Source organism: Apodemus sylvaticus, chromosome 11 (genome assembly GCF_947179515.1).
Source record: "Apodemus sylvaticus chromosome 11, mApoSyl1.1, whole genome shotgun sequence".
In the NCBI taxonomy this organism is placed as follows: domain Eukaryota; kingdom Metazoa; phylum Chordata; class Mammalia; order Rodentia; family Muridae; genus Apodemus; species Apodemus sylvaticus.
The window spans coordinates 16,844,208-16,862,439 of NC_067482.1; the positions used below are offsets into that span (position 1 = coordinate 16,844,208).

At 46.7% G+C, this 18,232-nt stretch overlaps 2 protein-coding genes across 2 annotated transcripts in view; one reads left to right on the forward strand and one right to left on the reverse strand.

Moving 5' to 3' along the window:
- The window catches only part of Ccdc158 (coiled-coil domain containing 158), a 50,524-nt gene extending 40,592 nt beyond the window's left edge, over positions 1-9,932 (forward strand). Inside the window, exons 20-23 of the mRNA XM_052198933.1 lie at positions 1,508-1,575; positions 5,959-6,120; positions 8,452-8,559; positions 9,856-9,932. Coding sequence (XP_052054893.1) covers positions 1,508-1,575; positions 5,959-6,120; positions 8,452-8,559; positions 9,856-9,932 — 415 coding nt within the window. The remainder of the gene's footprint in view (positions 1-1,507; positions 1,576-5,958; positions 6,121-8,451; positions 8,560-9,855) is intronic.
- Positions 9,933-10,896: 964 nt separating this feature from the next.
- Stbd1 (starch binding domain 1) lies at positions 10,897-15,300 on the reverse strand. The gene is made up of 2 exons (XM_052199347.1): positions 15,025-15,300; positions 10,897-13,470 (listed from the first exon to the last, which is right to left on the reverse strand). Exons 1-2 carry the CDS (start codon positions 15,248-15,250, stop codon positions 12,683-12,685), a joined length of 1,014 nt encoding a protein of 337 aa, XP_052055307.1. The 5' UTR covers positions 15,251-15,300; the 3' UTR covers positions 10,897-12,682.
- Between the last annotated feature and the right edge of the window lie 2,932 nt (positions 15,301-18,232).

Here is an 18,232-nt window from a genome sequence, read left to right on the forward strand (position 1 = left end):
AGCAGGCTAGGCTATAGACCCTGTCTTAAAAGGGGGGGGGGTGGAATCATTCTTGAGTACTGAATACAATGTATTTGGGCTTTCCCAATACAGGTGTTTGAGAACCTTTACAACTTAGAATAGCAATTGGTTATTTTAAGTTTATATCTCAAGGCACTCCATTTGCCTGCATTGGCTTTCATATATATATATATATATATGTATATATATATATATATATATATATATATATCTTAATACTGTGCTTCAGAAAGGAATGTTTGCACTGATATTTACATTTGCTTCTCTAACTCTTACACCTGAAAGAAACAACAGAAGGGAGGAAGGATTTTCTTTGGGCTTACGGTGATTCGGGATGTGCTTGGACAGAACTCGTAACAGTAGTATGTGGCAGAGAAAACTGTTTATCTCACGGAAGAGAGGAAAATAGAACATGGAGAGAATACTGGGAGGGATCCTCAAAGACAAGCCTGCAGCTGTGGGTTAAAATGGCCGCCCATGTGTGCCCTCCCGCTGCAGGGCTAGGGCCACTCATGGAGGTGGACGTGGGGAGGTGCAGTCTGAGGTCCCTGGGGAACCTGCTGGGGGGGGGGCGGGGTCCCCTGCCGGCACAGAGGCCAAGTACAGGTTCTCCCGCTCTTAGACACTGCAGATGCTGCTGGATGCCTCCTTAGAGCTGAGAACGGAGTGGAGGATCACAGGGTTGGCTGGGGGGTGGGGGGCAAAGGGAAAAGGGGGCGGGGAGAGAGCTCTGGCTGGTCCCCTCAGGGAAGAGAGCACCCTTAACTTGCTGGCTGCTTGGCTTGGTGGAAACCATGTCTGGAAGTGCTGAGAGGCCTTCTGCAGGAGAGTAGACTCAGCTCTTTAAAGAAAGACCTCCATTGCTCCAGCACTGCGGATCATGATGAGAAGAGGCAGTCCATGGTTTTAAAGCATTTATTGTTATGGTGGAGAGTTGTGATGAGTGAAACCATGCCCCCCTTTCTCAGGACGGCCTGAGGTTAAACACCTTTTGCAGGGAGGAGTGTCTGGGAAGGAGAGCCTAATTGGCCAAGCCCTTCAGGCCTTTAGGTGCCTCACTAAAATGGAGCTGTCTTGAGCTTGAGGCTGTGTGGTCACATCTACCTGTGGAGGGGCTTGGGGCGGTGCCCTACGTGACTGATGGCCACAGACCTATGGAGAGCTGAGGCCTCGTGTCAAGAGCCTGGTGTGTAAGAGCGTGGCAGGCAAACACCTTCTGTCCCTGCAGAGTTATCTGCTGGGTCTCTGGGGTTTATACTTAGCTGGACCAGAACACGGGCTGCCTTTCACGGTCCCACATCCATGGTTCACCTCCCATGGTGGGCTGGCTCCTCCTCTTCCTCCTCCCTCAACATCACTGGTGGAGAGCCTTCACAATTCAACCATCTCCGGAAACACCAGAGATACCAGGCCCCAGCCTATGCCTGTGTTTCTCAGTCCAGTCAAATCGGCAGAGTTAACCCGAACACTGTCCTTACGTTTCCAGAGAGCCTGTTGCACTGCACCCAGGAGACCTGGAAGACCCGTCTAGCTGCTTTACGTTCACATCTACAGGTGAGTTTTCGATGGAATCTGCAGAGGTGCCTCACTCTGAGAAAGCCAAAGGCCACTGACTCTCACTTCCTACAGCTCCCGGTCAGTTCTCCCCACCGTGAACTGTCAGTTGAACCTGCCAGACTGTCTGCCTGTTAAGGCTCTTGCACCTACAGTGCTGACACTGCCAACCACCTCAGATTCTGTGAAGTAATGTTCCAATGTCACTTTCCCAGAAACCCCTATTTTAAAAAAAAATCACAACCTTCCCACACTTTCCAGTTCCCCTGACCTCTCGCACTTATGTTACACATCCTCCTCGCACATGTTAGTAACTTACTAATTCATGTTGTTAGTCTTCCACAGGCTGGGAAATAAAGCCCAGCAGTCTTTCCCTTTCTGATCTACCTGGGTGTTTAGAGCCTTCCTGACACAGAGCAGGAATAAATGCTCATTGAATGGCTGGAATAAAAGGGAGACTCACAGCTCTCCATATCATTTCCAGGGAAGTGCAAAGTGATGCCCATAAAAACAAGAGACAGAGAGACTGAAAGATTAGACTCTGTTAAGAAGTCACATATCTCAGACTCAGAATGGGGAAAAGGAATAAAAATATTACAGAGAATGACTTAAGTTGTAGCCAAAGAACAAATTACAGAAAGCAAACTTCACTAGGAAGACAAATTATAGAAAGCATATTAGATGCCTTAGAAAGCAAAGACAAGAGAGTAAATATAATTTAACTCTCAGAAGAGAAAACAATTGGGAAAGAATGAAATTAACAGTTCACAATTCAATGAAAACATGGCTATAAATCTGGCCAGTGCTGTGTGAGAAAAGCTTCATTTACAGAAGAGTGTCAATGCAGTTAAAACATTATGTGCTTTTGTGTGTGTTGTACATGTGTGCACGTGCGTGCATGCGTGTGTGTGTGTGTGTGTGTGTGTGTGTGTGTGTGCTTGCGTGCATGCGTGTGTGTGTGTGTGTGTGTGTGTGTGCGTGTGTGTGTGTGTGTGTGTGTGTGTGTGTGTGTATGTGTGTGTGTGTGTGTATGTGTGTGTGTGTGTGATAGACCTGAGGTCCACCTTGAGCATCATTTCCCAGGCCATCCATCTTGCTTTAGGGAACAGGGCTTTTCACAGCCTGAAACTCACAAGTTAGGCTCGGCTAGCTAGCCGGCAGCTGCAGCCCCAGGGATCCTTCTCTTCACAGCCAGGGCTGAGACTTCCTGCTATGATTCCACTTTCTCACTTGGGCCCCAGCCCTCAAACGCAGGCACTCTTGTTTGTGTAACAAGTACTTTACCAGTGGAGCTCTTTCTCCAGCCCTTTGTCACTGTTACTTTAGTGTCTAGTCAGGACGACTGAGCGAGCGAGCGAGCGAGCAATACTCCTGCCTGATTGGATTACTCTAAACCTAATCCAGTCTAATCATTGATTACTCTAAATGAGAACATTTGCCTTCTCACATAATCTGAGTACCACAGAGCACTTTCACCCCACTCGGTATTCTTCCAACTTTCAACAATTGGTGTAATGCACATTAATTATACACATGGTTGTTACGTCTTAGCTGTCTATTCCTGTGATAAAACGTGGTTTACTGAAAACAACCTGGAGAAGAAAGGATTTGGTTTACAGTTCTGCAGCACAGTCCATCATCAAAGGAAGTCAGGGCAGGAACTGAAGCAGAGACCATGGAGGAGGACAGCTTACTGGCTTTATCCTCATGGCTTGCTCCGCCTGGTATCTTATAGCACCAGAATCACTCGTCCAGGGTGGCATCACCCACAGTGATAGGCCCTCCCACATCAATCATCAGTCAAGGAAATGCATTAAGAAAATGCATCAAGAAAAGGCTTGCTGCAGCTCAGTCTGAGGGAGGCGTCTTCTCAATTGTGGTTTTTCCCTCTCAGATGAATCTAGCTTGTGTCAAGCTGACAACAACCATACAAGATAGGGTTTTGTTTATTTGTTTTTGCTTTGTGTTGTTATTTGAGACAGGGTTTCTCTATGTAGCCTTGGCTGTCTCATAACTTGATATTAAGACCAGGCTGGCCTCAAACTCAGAGAGTTCAACTTGCTTCTGTCTCCCAAGCTCTCAGATTAAAGGTGTGTGCTACCACCAGGCTTAGGACAGGTTATCTGTATTTCCTGTTTTTTTTGTTGTTGTTGTTTGTTTTTTGTTTTGTTTTGTTTTTTAAGAAATTATTTATTTATTATATGTAAGTACACTGTAGCTATCTTCAGACACTCCAGAAGAGGGCATCAGATCTTATTACCGATGGTTGTGAGCCACTATGTGGTTGCTGGGATTTGAACTCAGGACCTTCAGAAGAACAGTCAGTGCTCTTAACTGCTGAGCCATCTCTCCAGCCCTGTATTTCCTGTTTAATTAATATCACTTTGCTATGCTGACATCTTGGTTCTTTACTTTCTAACTAGTATAATTTTACTTAATGCTTCTTGATTTCCCCCTCCCCTTTCTCCCTCTCGCTCCGCTCTGGCCCCGCCCGCTCCGGCCCGGCTCACTCCACCCCATAGGTTGTTTCTCATTAGGGGATGGTGAGCCACCATGTGGTTGCTGAGATTTGAACTCATGACCTCCGGAAGAGCAGTGCTCTTAACCACTGAGCCATCTCTCCAGCTCTTACTTAATGCTTTTAATGTATGTCTGAGGGTGGTCAGTTTTCTCGGTTCCTGAGACTGTGCATTTCATCCTCATTTTGAGGGACCACTGAGTATAGGTTGGGATTCCAGGTTGGGATTTTTTTACCACTCTATTAATGTGGGTCATTTTCCCAGTTAGGATTTCTGCTGTATCTACTAAGAAGCCAGCTGTAAGTGTGCTGGATGCCTGTTTAAATGCAGTATGCCTTTCCGCTCTTGTCCAGTAGCTGTGGTAGTGTTGCCTTTTGTTTGCTTGCTTATTTTAGCAGTTCTTACCCATATAGCCATTTCCTACTTGCATTTTTTTTATCTTGGTTTTCTACCATGCAATCTTTTCTTCATGCGCACCTGGTTAGTTTTTATTATATGATATTGGATTCGGACTTAGATTGAGATTACCTTCTTCTAGACATTTTTTTTTTTTTGGTTTTTTTGGATTTGTTTTTTTCAAGACAGGGTTTCTCTGTATAGCCCTGGCTGTCCTGGAACTCACTCTGTAGACCAGGCTGGCCTCGAACTCAGAAATCCACCTGCCTCTGCCTCCCAGAGTGCTGGGATTACAGGTGTGTGCCACCACCGCCTGGCTGACAACATTTTTTTTAAAGATATATTTACTTTATTTTATGTATATGCGTACACTGTAGCTGTACAGATGGTTGTGAGCCATCATGTGGCTGCTGGGAATTGAATTCAGGATGTCTGCTCACTCCTGTTGGTCCCACTCGCTCTCACCCAAAGATTTTATTTATTGTTATATCTAAGTACACTGTAGCTGTCTTCAGACATACCAGAAGAGGGCGTCAGAACTCATTAAGGATGGTTATGAGCCACCTTGTGGTTGCTGGGATTTGAACTCAGGACCTTCAGAAGAGCAGTCATTGCTCTTGACACTGAGTCATTCCTCCAGCCCCAGATCCATTTTTTGTTTGTTTTCGTAGACAGCTAAGTGATTTGACAATCCCAAATCAGTTTGATCAAATCGTCAGTGGATCTGATTCGAAGTGAGACCTCTGGATACTGGGTTGTACACATTCTCATTGCTAAGCCAGGGTTCTCCAGAGGAGCACAACCACAAAATGCTTGTGTAACTATAGACTAACAAACATTATCCGAGACTGGGGAGTCCTGCGAAGACCATCTATAAGTTAATAGCAGGGAAGAGCAGTTGCTTAGCCTAAGAATCTTGAAGGTTCAGCAGAGGGGCAGTGATTTCACCCCAGTGTGAGGCTGAGGCCTGGAGTCTTGTTAGAGAGTCCCCTGTTGAGTCTGCCTGCACTCAAGGGTGAAGACATTGGGCCCTGATGCCTCCAGGTGATAGCACTATCAAAAGCAAACTCACCCATGAAGAATTAAGCTAGTTCCCACGGACGAGCCTCTGCCCCAACTTGTGTTCCAGCTGTCTTAGCCCACGGACAGTGCTACACAGGGACGAGGTGGGCCTTCCCTCCTCCTGTCTGCTGATATAAATGCCACTTGTCTCCAGAAACTCCCTCCCTCACAACTCAGAAATGTACTCTATTAGTTCTCTAGCTGTCTCTCAATCTAGTTAACTCAATCAAGTTAACTAAGATGGACCCATCACATAAGGTACAACCCTTTATAGGACATAACTGTTTGAAGTTCTAACCCGAAACCTTAGGTATTTTCCTCCCATCCCTGCTATCGGGGGTGTTTCTTTATAAGTGCAGTACGCTGTTTTTAACTAATTCTGTTTAATGTCCTTCTGCGATGTTAGCAAGTCCGTCTGTGAAGGTCTCAGCTTCTCGTTCATTCAATTCTTCTCCTAAGAAGTCCCCGGTGCACTCCCTCCTGACGAGCTCAGCCGAGGAGGAGTCGGGGGGCTCCACCCCACAGTATCGCTCTACCAAGCCTGTCCATTCACCCAACTCTGCAAAAGGTAAGAAGGTAGTGCTGATGGGGCTGGCTGATTTCTTCATCCAGGCTCGTGGGATGCTGCCCTCTTCCCACATGCAGCCTGCAGTTGGTGCTCTAAGCAATGTGCTGGTTAACTTAGACAGCTGCTGCGTATTCACATGTACACCTTGGTATAATAGAGCTTAGGTAGTGTCTCAGTCAGGGTTTCTATTCCTGCACAATACGGCTGTTCATCACCAGAGGAAGTCAGGACTGGAACTCAAGCAGGTCAGGAAGCAGGAGCTGATGCAGAGGCCATGGAGGGATGTTCCTTACTGGCTTGCTTCCCCTGGCTTGCTCAGCTTGCTTTCTTTCTTCCTTCCTTCCTTCCTTCCTTCCTTCCTTCCTTCCTTCCTTCCTTCCTTTCTTTCTTTCTTTCCTTCTTTTTTTTTTTTTTCAAGACAGGGTTTCTCTGTGTAGTCCTGGCTGTCCTGGAACTCACTCTGTAGACCAGGCTAGCCTCGAATTCAAAAATCCGCCTGCCTCTGCCTCCTAAACACTGAGATTAAAGGTGCGCCCCTGCCCAGCTAGCTTGCTTTCTTATAGAATCCAAGAACACCAGCTCAGAGATGGCACCGCCCACAAGGGGCCCTCCCCACTTGATCACTAATTGAGAAAATGCCCCACAGCTGGATCTCATGGAGGCACTTCCCCAACTGAAGCTCCTTTCTTTGTGATAACTCCAGCCTATGTCAAATTGACACACAAAACCATCCAGTACAGATATAATATATAAATGCATTTTTAAACTTGTGTAACATGAACAATGAACCCTTTTCTTGTTTTATGTTGCTGTTACTTGTTGGCTTTATAATTTTATAATACTTTGTATCTAAGTGCTGAGACTTTCCACTCTTGCTTTGTTAAAATAGGGTTCTCCTTCAGCCAACAGTCTTTTAAGTGTAAATGTCTGTTATACGAACTTGTTAAAAATTACATCAAATTTTTAAGTTCAGTTTTTGTTTTGTAAAAGAATTTAAAAGGGCCGATTTGATTTGGACTAAGTGCTTTAAAATATGTGTTACATATCAGTTGATTGTACTTGAAATGTCTCATTCTATACAGCAGTGACCAAAACCAGCCCATCAATCTGTGAATCATTCCTATTGATAAGAAATAAGCCACATGAGGTGTTGTGTCATAGTCAAAACATCTTAATCTTTTGATATTCTAGGCCATAACATATTTCTAGATCCTAAAAAAGTATAAAAATTAGAACCCAATCACGTTTGAGTACATGTTATTGTTTACTGTTTTATGCATTATACTCTATATCTTCTGTATCTAAGCTCTTTGTGTCATTTGTCAGGACACAGAAAGGAGGTCTCCAAAGTCCAAGGCCTACTCTCCATAGTAAACCACAAAAGTTATCCCTGGCTACATAGTTACCCAGTCCATGACTGCATCCTGATACCCTGTCTGTGGCTACATAGTAATAGCCATGTCAAAGAAGGCAAGCAAAGCACACAAGTGTGAGAATCAGCTAACTGACCTGCCAAGGGTGATCTAGAGGAGGGGCAGGGCCTGTAACTGTGAGAGGAGGGGCAGTGCCTGTAACTGTGAGAGGAGGGGCAGGGCCTGTAACTGTGAGAGGAGGGGCAGGGCCTGTAACTCTGCATAGTGATTACATTTCCTCCAGTTTCAGGTCCTCACCAAGCATCGTGTTATATATTATTTTTGTTCAAAGATTCCTAATCTATCCTATCTTTGAACATCTTAAGATTTGTTCTAAGACACTGTTCATCCTCTTGAACTGAAAATTCAAGTAACATTTAGACAATTATCTTTAATACTATATTTACAATGAAAAGATACTTTGGAATGAAAAGTAAGTCAATAATGATATTTTCAAAATTGGTCATCTATTTGGCTGAGATCCATTTGCTTGCCAAGTATTTTCAGAAATTGACAGAACTTCACAAACTTAGTAGAGACAGCTTTCGGGCGTCTGGGCCCTGTGTCAGCATGCATAAAGCCCTTTCACACCACAGAGACTGTCCACACCCAGGTGACAGGCGCACACCAAGAAGCCCCCAGTTAGGAACTACTCAGGTTTGGGGTCTAGCTGACCCATACAGTATATCACTAACTTCTTCTCATGGGTTTAATACTATGTAGTTGAATAATAGTAAATCAAATTGATGTGAAACAAAACCAAATAAGCTAGAATTGCTCTATTTAAGTGGGAAACCTTTTCATTTTAAAATACTGTCTTACAATTTTCATAAGAGAAGTTGTTTACTTGTAATTTGAAGATTTATAAAAGAAATATTAAATAGACTTTTAATATCACATCTAAGCAATTTTCTAATAGATTCACAGTCTCCGTCACTAGAAACAACAGGAAAAACATGCCGAAAACTGCAGAACAGACTGGAAAGTTTGCAAACCCTGGTAGAAGATTTACAGCTGAAGAACCAAGGTATAGGATGCAGAATGGGCAGGCGGGCTCCAGGGCTGGGAGCTAGCTCCTGACAGAGCATTCGCCTAGCTACCAAAACCCGGGCTCAGGTCCCAGCAGTCGGGAAAACCTCACAGGAAGATACACACATGCATGTATGCACACACAGGAGTGTTTCTAACCACAAACATTGGTGCAGCGAATGTAAGCATGTTACTAACTCTCAGCGGCGTCCATTACCACCTCACTCACGTGCAGCGTGGCCCTGAGCTCAGGAAGTGTGGGTCCTGACGCACAGCAAGTCCCATGTCACGTGGTAAATGGTAGAGCTGAGGCTTGATCCTCCCCCCCACCCCTTTGGTTTTTTGGATTTGGTTTTTTTTGAGACAGGGTTTCTCTGTGTAGCCCTGGCTGTCCTGGAACTCACTCTGTAGACCAGACTGTCCTTGAACTCAGAAATCCACCTGCCTCTGCCTCCCAAGGGCTGGGAGTAAAGGCGTACGCCACCACAGCCCAGCCGCCCAGCCCAGCTGCCCAGCCTGAGGCTTGATCCTTGCTAAAGCCCGTACCCTTTAACACACTGAGGTCCCATCACATTGCTGTCAAGGAAAATCTCAAGTAAATTGTGTTAACCCAGTCCACTCTGAGCAGTGAGAACACATTTTGCACTGCCTACATTATGTGAGTAGGGTTTTTGTTGTTGTTGTTGGTTTTTTTTAAGAGCATAGATTGTTTTTTGGTCTCTCTCACACCCACTCGTTCTGAGTTCATTTTGCTTACGCCATCCCAGAGTCATCCATGGAAGGCAGGCGGCATCTGTGATAGGAACGCCGCCTTGGGCCAGGCGCGGTGCCTGGCAAGATGGCGCTGGAAGGTCTGAACAAATAGTTTTGGAGTTTTGGGCAGAATTTATCAAAATTTAAACCACAGGGCTGTAGGTGGAACTTGATATTAAGAGATCGCCCTGCTCGCCCACGAGCGTGGGCTGAGTCCCCAGTTCAAACAGGAGCCAGAGCCATACAAGGATTTCCATTTGTGCACACACGAGCACAGAGAAAGTCCCCAGGATGGAAGGGCAGGAGGCGCGCCTCTGGACCTTCCTGAGATGCTTGGCTTATGCCTCTCCACTCCCCCTTATCTCATCCTGCTTCCTAGAGGCTGTTCATTTGTTACAAAAGTGCACACGCAGAGTTGAAGTCTTGTGCACCTCAGGGTCAGGGTGGGTCAGTTCACCCTTGAAGATGGGCGGGGGGGGGGGGGGGGGGCTTTAACCCTGAGCTGACTTTACAACCTAACTTTGTTTTATTGATATTTCAGCAATGTCTTCGATGATCAGAAATCAAGAAAAGAGGATTCAGAAAGTGAAAGACCAGGAAAAAATGTTACTAAAATGATGCGTTGCTTGCCTGCTCTCTACAGAGGGCTGACACCCGACTAATTGTGGTGTTACTTATAATTAGTGCCCTGTGAACTTTTTTCTTTTTATGTGAAATTTAATAAAAGATACCTAACCCTGTAAACTCTATTTTGAAATAAACTTCTTGAATGCTCTCACAGTAAAACTTGGAACACTGCCAGTCAGATTTGAGAATATTCATATATTAACTTATGTTAATTCTAGCATGTTGGTATAATCGTTTTAAATTATTTTACTGGTTCTGAGATAGTAGAGTCATTTTTTTCCTGCTTTAACAAATTCTGGGTTTCAGGAGCAGGGTTGGGGGAGACGTGTTCAGATGGTATAAAGGGAGGCAGGGCCAAGAACAGAAGGACAAACTCCAGCATGCTGGACAAACACCAGCCTTTTTTAGTGACCTTGAACTCATTGTTCTGTCAATATCAGTAATCAACAAAACTTTGGTGCTCCCAATCAAAACTTAGAAATCTCTTCTCTTGCATAAAACTAAAGAAAGAAAATACTTTGTTACTGTTTAACAAATGAATAGATAACTTCTACATCGAATAAATACATTCTACCTTAATGAAATTTTAATGAACTGGGAATTTCTGTATGCAGACCAAGTATAGTGAGGCAAGGACGGACACACAAGATGTGCCGAAACATCAGAGACAGTGGCAGGGGTTGATGCCCCCAGAAAGTCTTCTTCCACTTCCAAGTTCACAGTTGTCATGGAGACTGGGCTGCTTAGCTGGAGGCCGTGTCGCAGCCCCATGGCCCAGTTCCCACAGGTGGAATGGATGTGGGCTAGTCAGAGTGTTAATACTGAATTTGACATTTTCCTCAAGTTACTTTCCTCCCACAGACTGGATGCCAAGGATGGAGAGGGCCCTCAAGGTGGCACCCCAGGCAGAAGGGGGGCTGGGGAACTCTATGAGGGGAGATGCTGCCCAAGGACCTGATCTGCTGACTGACACAGCATCCAGCTGGGCCTGCGGAGGGTGTCCCTGCTCTCGGGGAGACCGTGTGCTGCCCTCAAAAGTTATTACTCTGAAGCACACCTAACTTCAAATGATGGTTACAATCAATGTGCATTTAATTATAAAAGTGCATATACATAGCATGATTTGTGTCTTAGGTCAATAGGTCTTAATGGCTGACTTTATTCATCAGGTAACTGTAAACAGTTCTGGAGCCTTTTATTTAGGTTGTCTTACTTAGCTTTGTGAGTAAGGCTGAGAGCCCAAAGCCCCCCAAACAAACCTGCCAATGCTGCTTTCTGCTGAGTGTAGACCTTTGTCAGCACAGGGCATCTTAGACAGCAGTAAATACCTGCCTTAGCTGGTAGATAATGGACTGACAACACAAAGATTTCATTTCATTTGTGCATTTGGAAGGTGGAAGTAGGAAGGTCATCCTTAGCTCTCTACACAGGGAGCCCCAGGCCAGCCTGGGCTACACTGTCTGAACAGCAAAGCTGCGGTGTAGCTCAGCTGGAGCCTGCTTGGATATGGTGGCGCATGCCTATAATCCCAGCACTTGAAAAATGGAGGCAGGAGGATCAGTTTCAAGGGCATCCTTGGCTACATAGTGAATTTTGGGGTAAGCCTATGCTACAAGAAACTCCACCTCAAAAACTCCCTTCTAAGCAAAGTTTTTAAAAATATTTAATAAGCCTGTCTCAAAAAAAAATTAAAACTTTCTCCAAGGGAGGAAAAGACTCTCCATTATGGCATCAGCTGTAACTTGAGGCTTGCTTTTCTTTTCTCCATGTGAAATATACTTTATACCTAGGTTATAGTGCTAAAATTGAAACCAGAGGCATTGAATAAAGATATGAAAACTCAGAATTTATTTAGTTAGTTATAACTTAAACATAGTTACTCTCAGAGCAAAGACATTCTTCTGTATCCTGGTCCTATATAGATTTTCACTCGCTGGTATGTAAGGAGAGTGAAACGTTAACAGATGGAAAAGCCGTCAGCCCATTTGTTGACACCTAGTAGGAATGGGGTGGGGCAGTGAGCAGAGATAGTCCACACCAGGGCATTGTGGGTAAAGGAGGGATGCACCAGACTGGGACCTGCCACTCCCAGTCCTCAAAGAACTATACCCTCCATCACCTCAGCATCTCACACCCCAGTTCCCATGCTCTGCTTCCTGGATGACCAACTCGGAATAGACTTTCAACCACTAAGTCAAAGACATACCTGCTAATATCTCCCCTATCCTCAGCACTTAAACCGGGATAAAAACTAATGGGAAGCCCTCTAGTTTCACTCCGACCCTTACTGGTCACAGTTCCATTCGATGTTACAATTAAATGTAAACAGTGTTTCTTCAGCTGTGTTTGGTGAGGCTTGTTGTAGTCTCCCTAGTCTAAGAGCTCCTAAGGGCTCTGCCTTGCACCGGAGCAGCTGCTTAGTTTCTCCTTGGCCACACTTACTCCATACCCCTGTCGGAGCCAAAGCAACGACCCAGGGATGATCAGGCCCTCAAATCATGATGTGTCAGCACAAGCCAGTCAATACAAGGGCCAGTGCCAGCTTACAGGAAGCATTATCTGCAGGCATACATCTTTCTACATTTTGGACAAAAAAAGCCACACTAGCAAATCTGAAAGAACCCTGAGGGCTACAATTGGAATTACACTGCCTTTACTTTATTTAGACTATGCAGTGTGCTCTACAACCTTAGCCTCTTCCCCACTCCACTGCAGCCTCTGGGATGCTCTGAAAACCAGAGTCAGTGAATCCCCCACCACCCATGAACCACTTTATCCTCACGGCCAGTCTGTAAGAGTCGATTGCTGCATTCTTCCCAGCGAGTCACTTCCTTATTCTCTACCAACACAAACTTCCACTCCACCACCGTGTCTGCAGGCAGGAAGACAGAATGAGACCAGAGCCCGTCCTTGCCGTAGTGGAGTGGGATGTATGCGTTCCATCCCCCAAGACTCTCATGGTCTCCGGTGACTGCAATGAACTGCACGTCGGTGCTTGTGGCGTAGTGCACCTGGAACTGGATGCTGACCTGGGGGGGTTCCAGAGATGCCACCTCCCCGTCTACTCCCCAGCCTCTTCCTCCCACAAGACTCTTTGTGCTACCGTCCATTCCCTGACTCAGACTTAACCTAGAAGCCTCAAGACTGCCACCCACACCAACACTTCCCCAGGACGAGTGCCTAGACACCACCTCCCAGTCCTCATGGCCTGCCGGGTCCTGACTGACCGCTTTAGCTGTGTCCATGGCCAGGCCGCTGGAGGGCAGCTTCTCGGCCACACCACCAGCTACTCTAGCAGCTGTTTCTTGTCCTTTGGGGAGTCTCCATTCTCCTACATGAGATTCTCGGCTTTGATATCTTGACATTTCAGAGCTGTCCCTGGAGTGTGTGTCTGGAATCTTTCCAACGGGAACAGATTCTCTGGCATTGCCCAAGTCTGCTCCAATATTCTGCAGTCTCTGTGCTCCAGGCAGGTTACCAAGATCTTTGCTCTCAGAAATCAAATGTCCATTGCTTTCTCGAAGATGCGCTAAGAAAGGAAAGGACAGTAACATTAGGTGATTCGCAAAGGAAAACTCAGAAAACTGTTGCTGTTGTCTTTACTTCTATGTGCAGTTCAAGGCCCCGTTTAAAAAAAATCAAGTACCTATTTGCACATTCCCAACGCTGCTCTAAGAGCACACATGGTGTAGAGCCAACAATCAAAAGCACACCAGGAATCTCAGCGCACACCGTGAGAGAGAGAGAGAATCGAGTGGCAAGTTGCAAAGTCTCCCACAGTCCCGGCCATGTTGGCAGGTATCCAAAGCTAAGTCCCTTGGCTCCTGTCATTTAAAAAAAAAAATGCTGTCCAAGGGTTGGGGCAGGAGCTTAGCACAGGCCCAGCCTCACATGCCATGCCAGTGCCTTCTGTGGAACCATGGATCACATGGCTACCCTGCACCCGGGAGTACACCTGAACTCCCTGGAAGTGAATGCCAGACGGGCCTGCTCCAGCTAACAGGAAGGCATAGCAGTCAGTGTGAGGAAGACCTAGAGCAAGACTGAGTAGCGGTGGGGGTGGGGTGGGGGGAGGACTTGAGGGAAAAGGAGTGTCTATAGCATGAGATTTTCCTAAGTACATACACAGTTATAAAAACTATTCTTAAAAGTACATGATCCAAGTCCTCTAGAAACCTGGTTTTGTTCCCGGCTACCTCTCCTACAAGCCTGAATGCCCTAAAAACAAAACAAAACAAAAACAAAAAACCAACCCCAAACCATAAATCAGCAGGGGTTGGGAGAACTCTTGCTACATTTTTGCTTCTTTTTAATGAGCTTCAAAGTGAGATGTCACCCAATATTTCTATGAAATCCCAATTTTCTGAAGAAAACAGATGAGCCATTTATCAAAACCCAGCCCGTGGGAAAGATTTGCACGTAGTAGCTACAAATGACCACCACTAAAAATAAGTTCTGCCAGGCAGCTGGCAAAGGGCAAAGGCGTTTGTGCCACTGCGCACCGATTGCCTGCTGCAGGGTCTCTAAAATGAAGATTTAAATTTAGGTGACAATTCTCATCGGAGTTGGATTCCCTAGGCGGCCCCCACCCTGGGCTGTTTTAAGTGTTCACATGGCCGGCGCACAGCCTCAGCTACAGTGGCCTTTATGACCCAAGTCTAGGCTGAATTTTACTTTCCTGAAAGTACTGCCCAGCTAGTAGGAAGAGAGTTCTCAACTGCTGTAAGACCCAGATCTAAAGTGGGGTGGGTGTGGTATGTCAGGGACTGCGATGTTGTCCCTCCCAGCTCCATCAGAAACTGAAGAGTTGCGAGATGCCCCGCAAGCCAGAGCTCTGCGCCATGCGCGGCCAGGCAGAGGAGCCCGTGCCCGCTGAGGCAGCAGGAACTGGGCGCGGCCTCTGGAGGACCCGCGTGGCCTCTCCAGGACAGGACAGCCCCGGAACGAGATGAGGGCTGAAGAGGGCTCAGTCCGGGGTCGGGGAAACTGGTCCACCAGAACCCACCCGCACAGCTCCAGGTGCCTTTCGTTTCCCCTTCCCCAGGGAACTTGAAAACAACTGGCTCGAGGGGTGGAAGAATACCTGCTTTGGAGACACGCTCCCGATCGGAAGGTTCAGGGCTCAGGCCGCCACTGCCACCACCACCCGGACCGCCTCCCGGGGCCGCAGCCTCCCCTGGAGGTGCATCCTTCTCCGGCTCCACACCCCTGTCTCTTCCCGGGACCCCAGGGTCGCCCCGCAGCAGCCACACGATAAGCGCTCCTGCCAGACCCCCGCCGACCAGCAGAGCTGACCAGACGGCGCCCATGGCTGACAGGCTGCGGGAGACTACGAGCCCCGGTGCAGGGCTCCGCTCACCCGCACGGCCACACCCACCCCGCCCGCCCCAGCCTTTTACGGTTCCTTGGCGGCCAGCCCAGGCCAGCCCAGCCCTCTGCAGCCGCTGCAAACTTTCCCGGGCCCGCCTCCCGCCCCGCCTCCCGCCCCGCTCGCCCCGCCCCGCAACCCCGGGATCGCCCACTCCCATTGCGGTTCCAGGTGCTTGAACGCCTGGTCCCACTCCATTCTCCCACGCCAGAAGAGCATTGGTTGCGCACAGCACCGAGCTAGGCTGGGGGTGCCCAGATCTCAGATGCCGATGAGGGTTCGGGGCCCAGGGCTCTCACAGGACCCTTAGCAGCACAATCAGGGGTGGAGGAGAGGGTGAGGGTCAAGAGGCGGGCGCAGAGGCTAGAGGAAGCTCCACTCCCTCCCCAGCTTTCTCAACCTCTATGTAATAATTTTACATAAAGGTCCCCCACCCCCACCAGTCCCGTCCATCTTTCCATCTAGAACCTCCTACACTCTTCTTTAAAAAGGTTCCAGACTAGCCTAGAAGTCTTTACATATCCCAGGCTGCTTCAAACTCGATGTCCTCTTGCTTCTCAAGTGGGGAGTTACAGGGGTGCATCAACATGCTTCCCCCTCCTGTCACTTTTTGCCACGCATGTTGCTGCACAATGCACACCTACCCAGCTGAACTGGGTACTGCCCGGGCATGGAGCCCCTACAAGTAAATATTAATAAATCAGCGATCCAGCCGGGTGTGGTGGCTCATGCCTGTAATCCCAGCACCTGGGAGGCAGAGGCAGGCAGATTTCTGAGTTTGAGGCCAGCCTGGTCTACAGACAGTCCAGTACAGCCAGGACTACACAGAGAAACCCTGCCTCAAAAAACCAAAATAAATAAATAAATAAATAAATAAATAAATAAATCAGCGACCCTTTATCAAAGCATCATAGATTCAAAGTTTTGTGTATAAACTTAAATTGATCCTCACACAGGAAGAGTTAGATCACACCGTGTGAACCAAAGTGCACACCTACTTCAGGCTAATGAACCAGGGCTTTTTACTTCTGACCTGGAGTCTTTCTTTTAAACATGCTCACATCCTGCTGCTGAGGCCACAGCTGGAAAGTATATGCCCTGCGATTATGGCTAACATGTCTCCCTCTAGGAGGATCAATCACTCCACAGTACTCTTTGCTGGATCTCTGAGATCACAAGAGATCTCAGACAGGCATCTCTTGACAGGGACTTCCGGGTGGGTTGCTCCTCTCTTGGCATAGGTAAATAGTTGAAAAACAAAGCAATACAATGACTCCTGGTTTTTTGTTTTGGTTTTGGTTTTTATTTTATTTTATTTTATTTTTTTATTTTATTTTATTTTATTTTATTTTTTTGGTTTTTTGTTTTGTTTTTCCCCTGACACAGGGTTTCTCTGTGTAGCCCTAGCTGTCCTGGAACTCACTCTGTAGACAGGACTGGGCTCAAACTCAGAAATCAGCCTGCCCATGCCTCCCAAATGCAGGGGTGATTAAAGGTGTGCGCCACCACGCCCAGCTGACTCCTGTTTTATCATTGAGTTATTTAATATTCAAATGGATACTGTTATCCCTATAGATCAGAGCATCACTCAGTCCTCAGCAGAGATTCTGCTTCCTGCGGGAGAGGGGAGCTAACACAGAGACCCACAACTGGACCATGGGGAGAGAGACTTTGGAGCACTCAGTCCTTAATGGAGGCTTTATTAAATTCCTCCCCTGAAGGTTCCCGGATCTAAGGGGAAGAGGAGGTGGGTGGTAGCAGGAAGAAGCTGGGATGGTGGATAACTCCAGGGAGACAGTGCCTTGCAGACACAAGAGGACTCGATACACTCACACTCTCAGAGATTGTGACAGCTTGAACAACACCTACACAAACCCAAACCAGACTGACTCCCAGGGCTGAGGGGTGTCAGGGGAGTGAGCGCCCTGACCAAGAAACTGCTGCCAATTGATGCCTGCTGAAAGGGGAAAATGTTGTCCTCAGTGGAGTCCCACTGGGTATGTCTGCCACATTTCAGGAGTAGATGGCCAACACACACAGGATCCAGGTCTGGGTTTTCTGTGTACATGTGTGTACTTTTTTTGTCTTGTTTGATTTTTTTTTTTTGGTCTTAGTAATTTTCTTTCTTTTTTGTTTGTGTTTTAATATTCATTTTTTGTTGTTTTCTTTTTTCCTTTTGAGAAAGGGAAAGGTTGGATAAGAAGATAGGGAGTATCTGAGATGAGGTAAAAGAAGAGGAGGGAATATGACCAAAATACACTTAATATTAATTTTAAAATTTAAAGAACTTTAGACCCAAGCCAAGAAGTTAGGTAGATAGTCAGAAAGATATAGACGAAAGGGAGGTGGAGGAGAGACAGGCACGCAACTAATATAGAGACACATAAAGAGAGACCCCAACTCAATGTTTTTAGACCCCTAAACAACTAGCCCAGCACAGAGTAACTTGTTTTTCTGATTTCAACTTGAGAAAGATAGCCCACCCAGTTCTAGTTCCAATGTTTAACTATACAATGCACCAAGGATGTTTGCTCCAGATAATCTCTAACCTTCCTTAAGGCATAAACTATTGCCTGACTTCCTCATTCTGTACTTCCCCATTCTGTGCATAATTTGTCCTCCACCCCTTGTCTTGTGATTTTTCCCTTTTAAATACCCCTGGCTTCAGTTGCACGGGGTCCCACAGTCCTCTACCCTTGTGCGGTATATGGCTGTGGACCCCAGAGCTCTGGAATAAAAGAAATCCTCATGTTATTGCATCAAGACCGTTTCTTGCAAGTGATTTTGGTGTTACCTTCTGAGGCGTGGGGCGCTGGGGCGCCCTCAGTTTTTGGGCGTCTTACAATAACATGAAGAGAAAGGGCGGGTTGCCCGGTGAACAGTCCAGATCGGCTCATGGTTTGACATCACTACAGGCTAAACT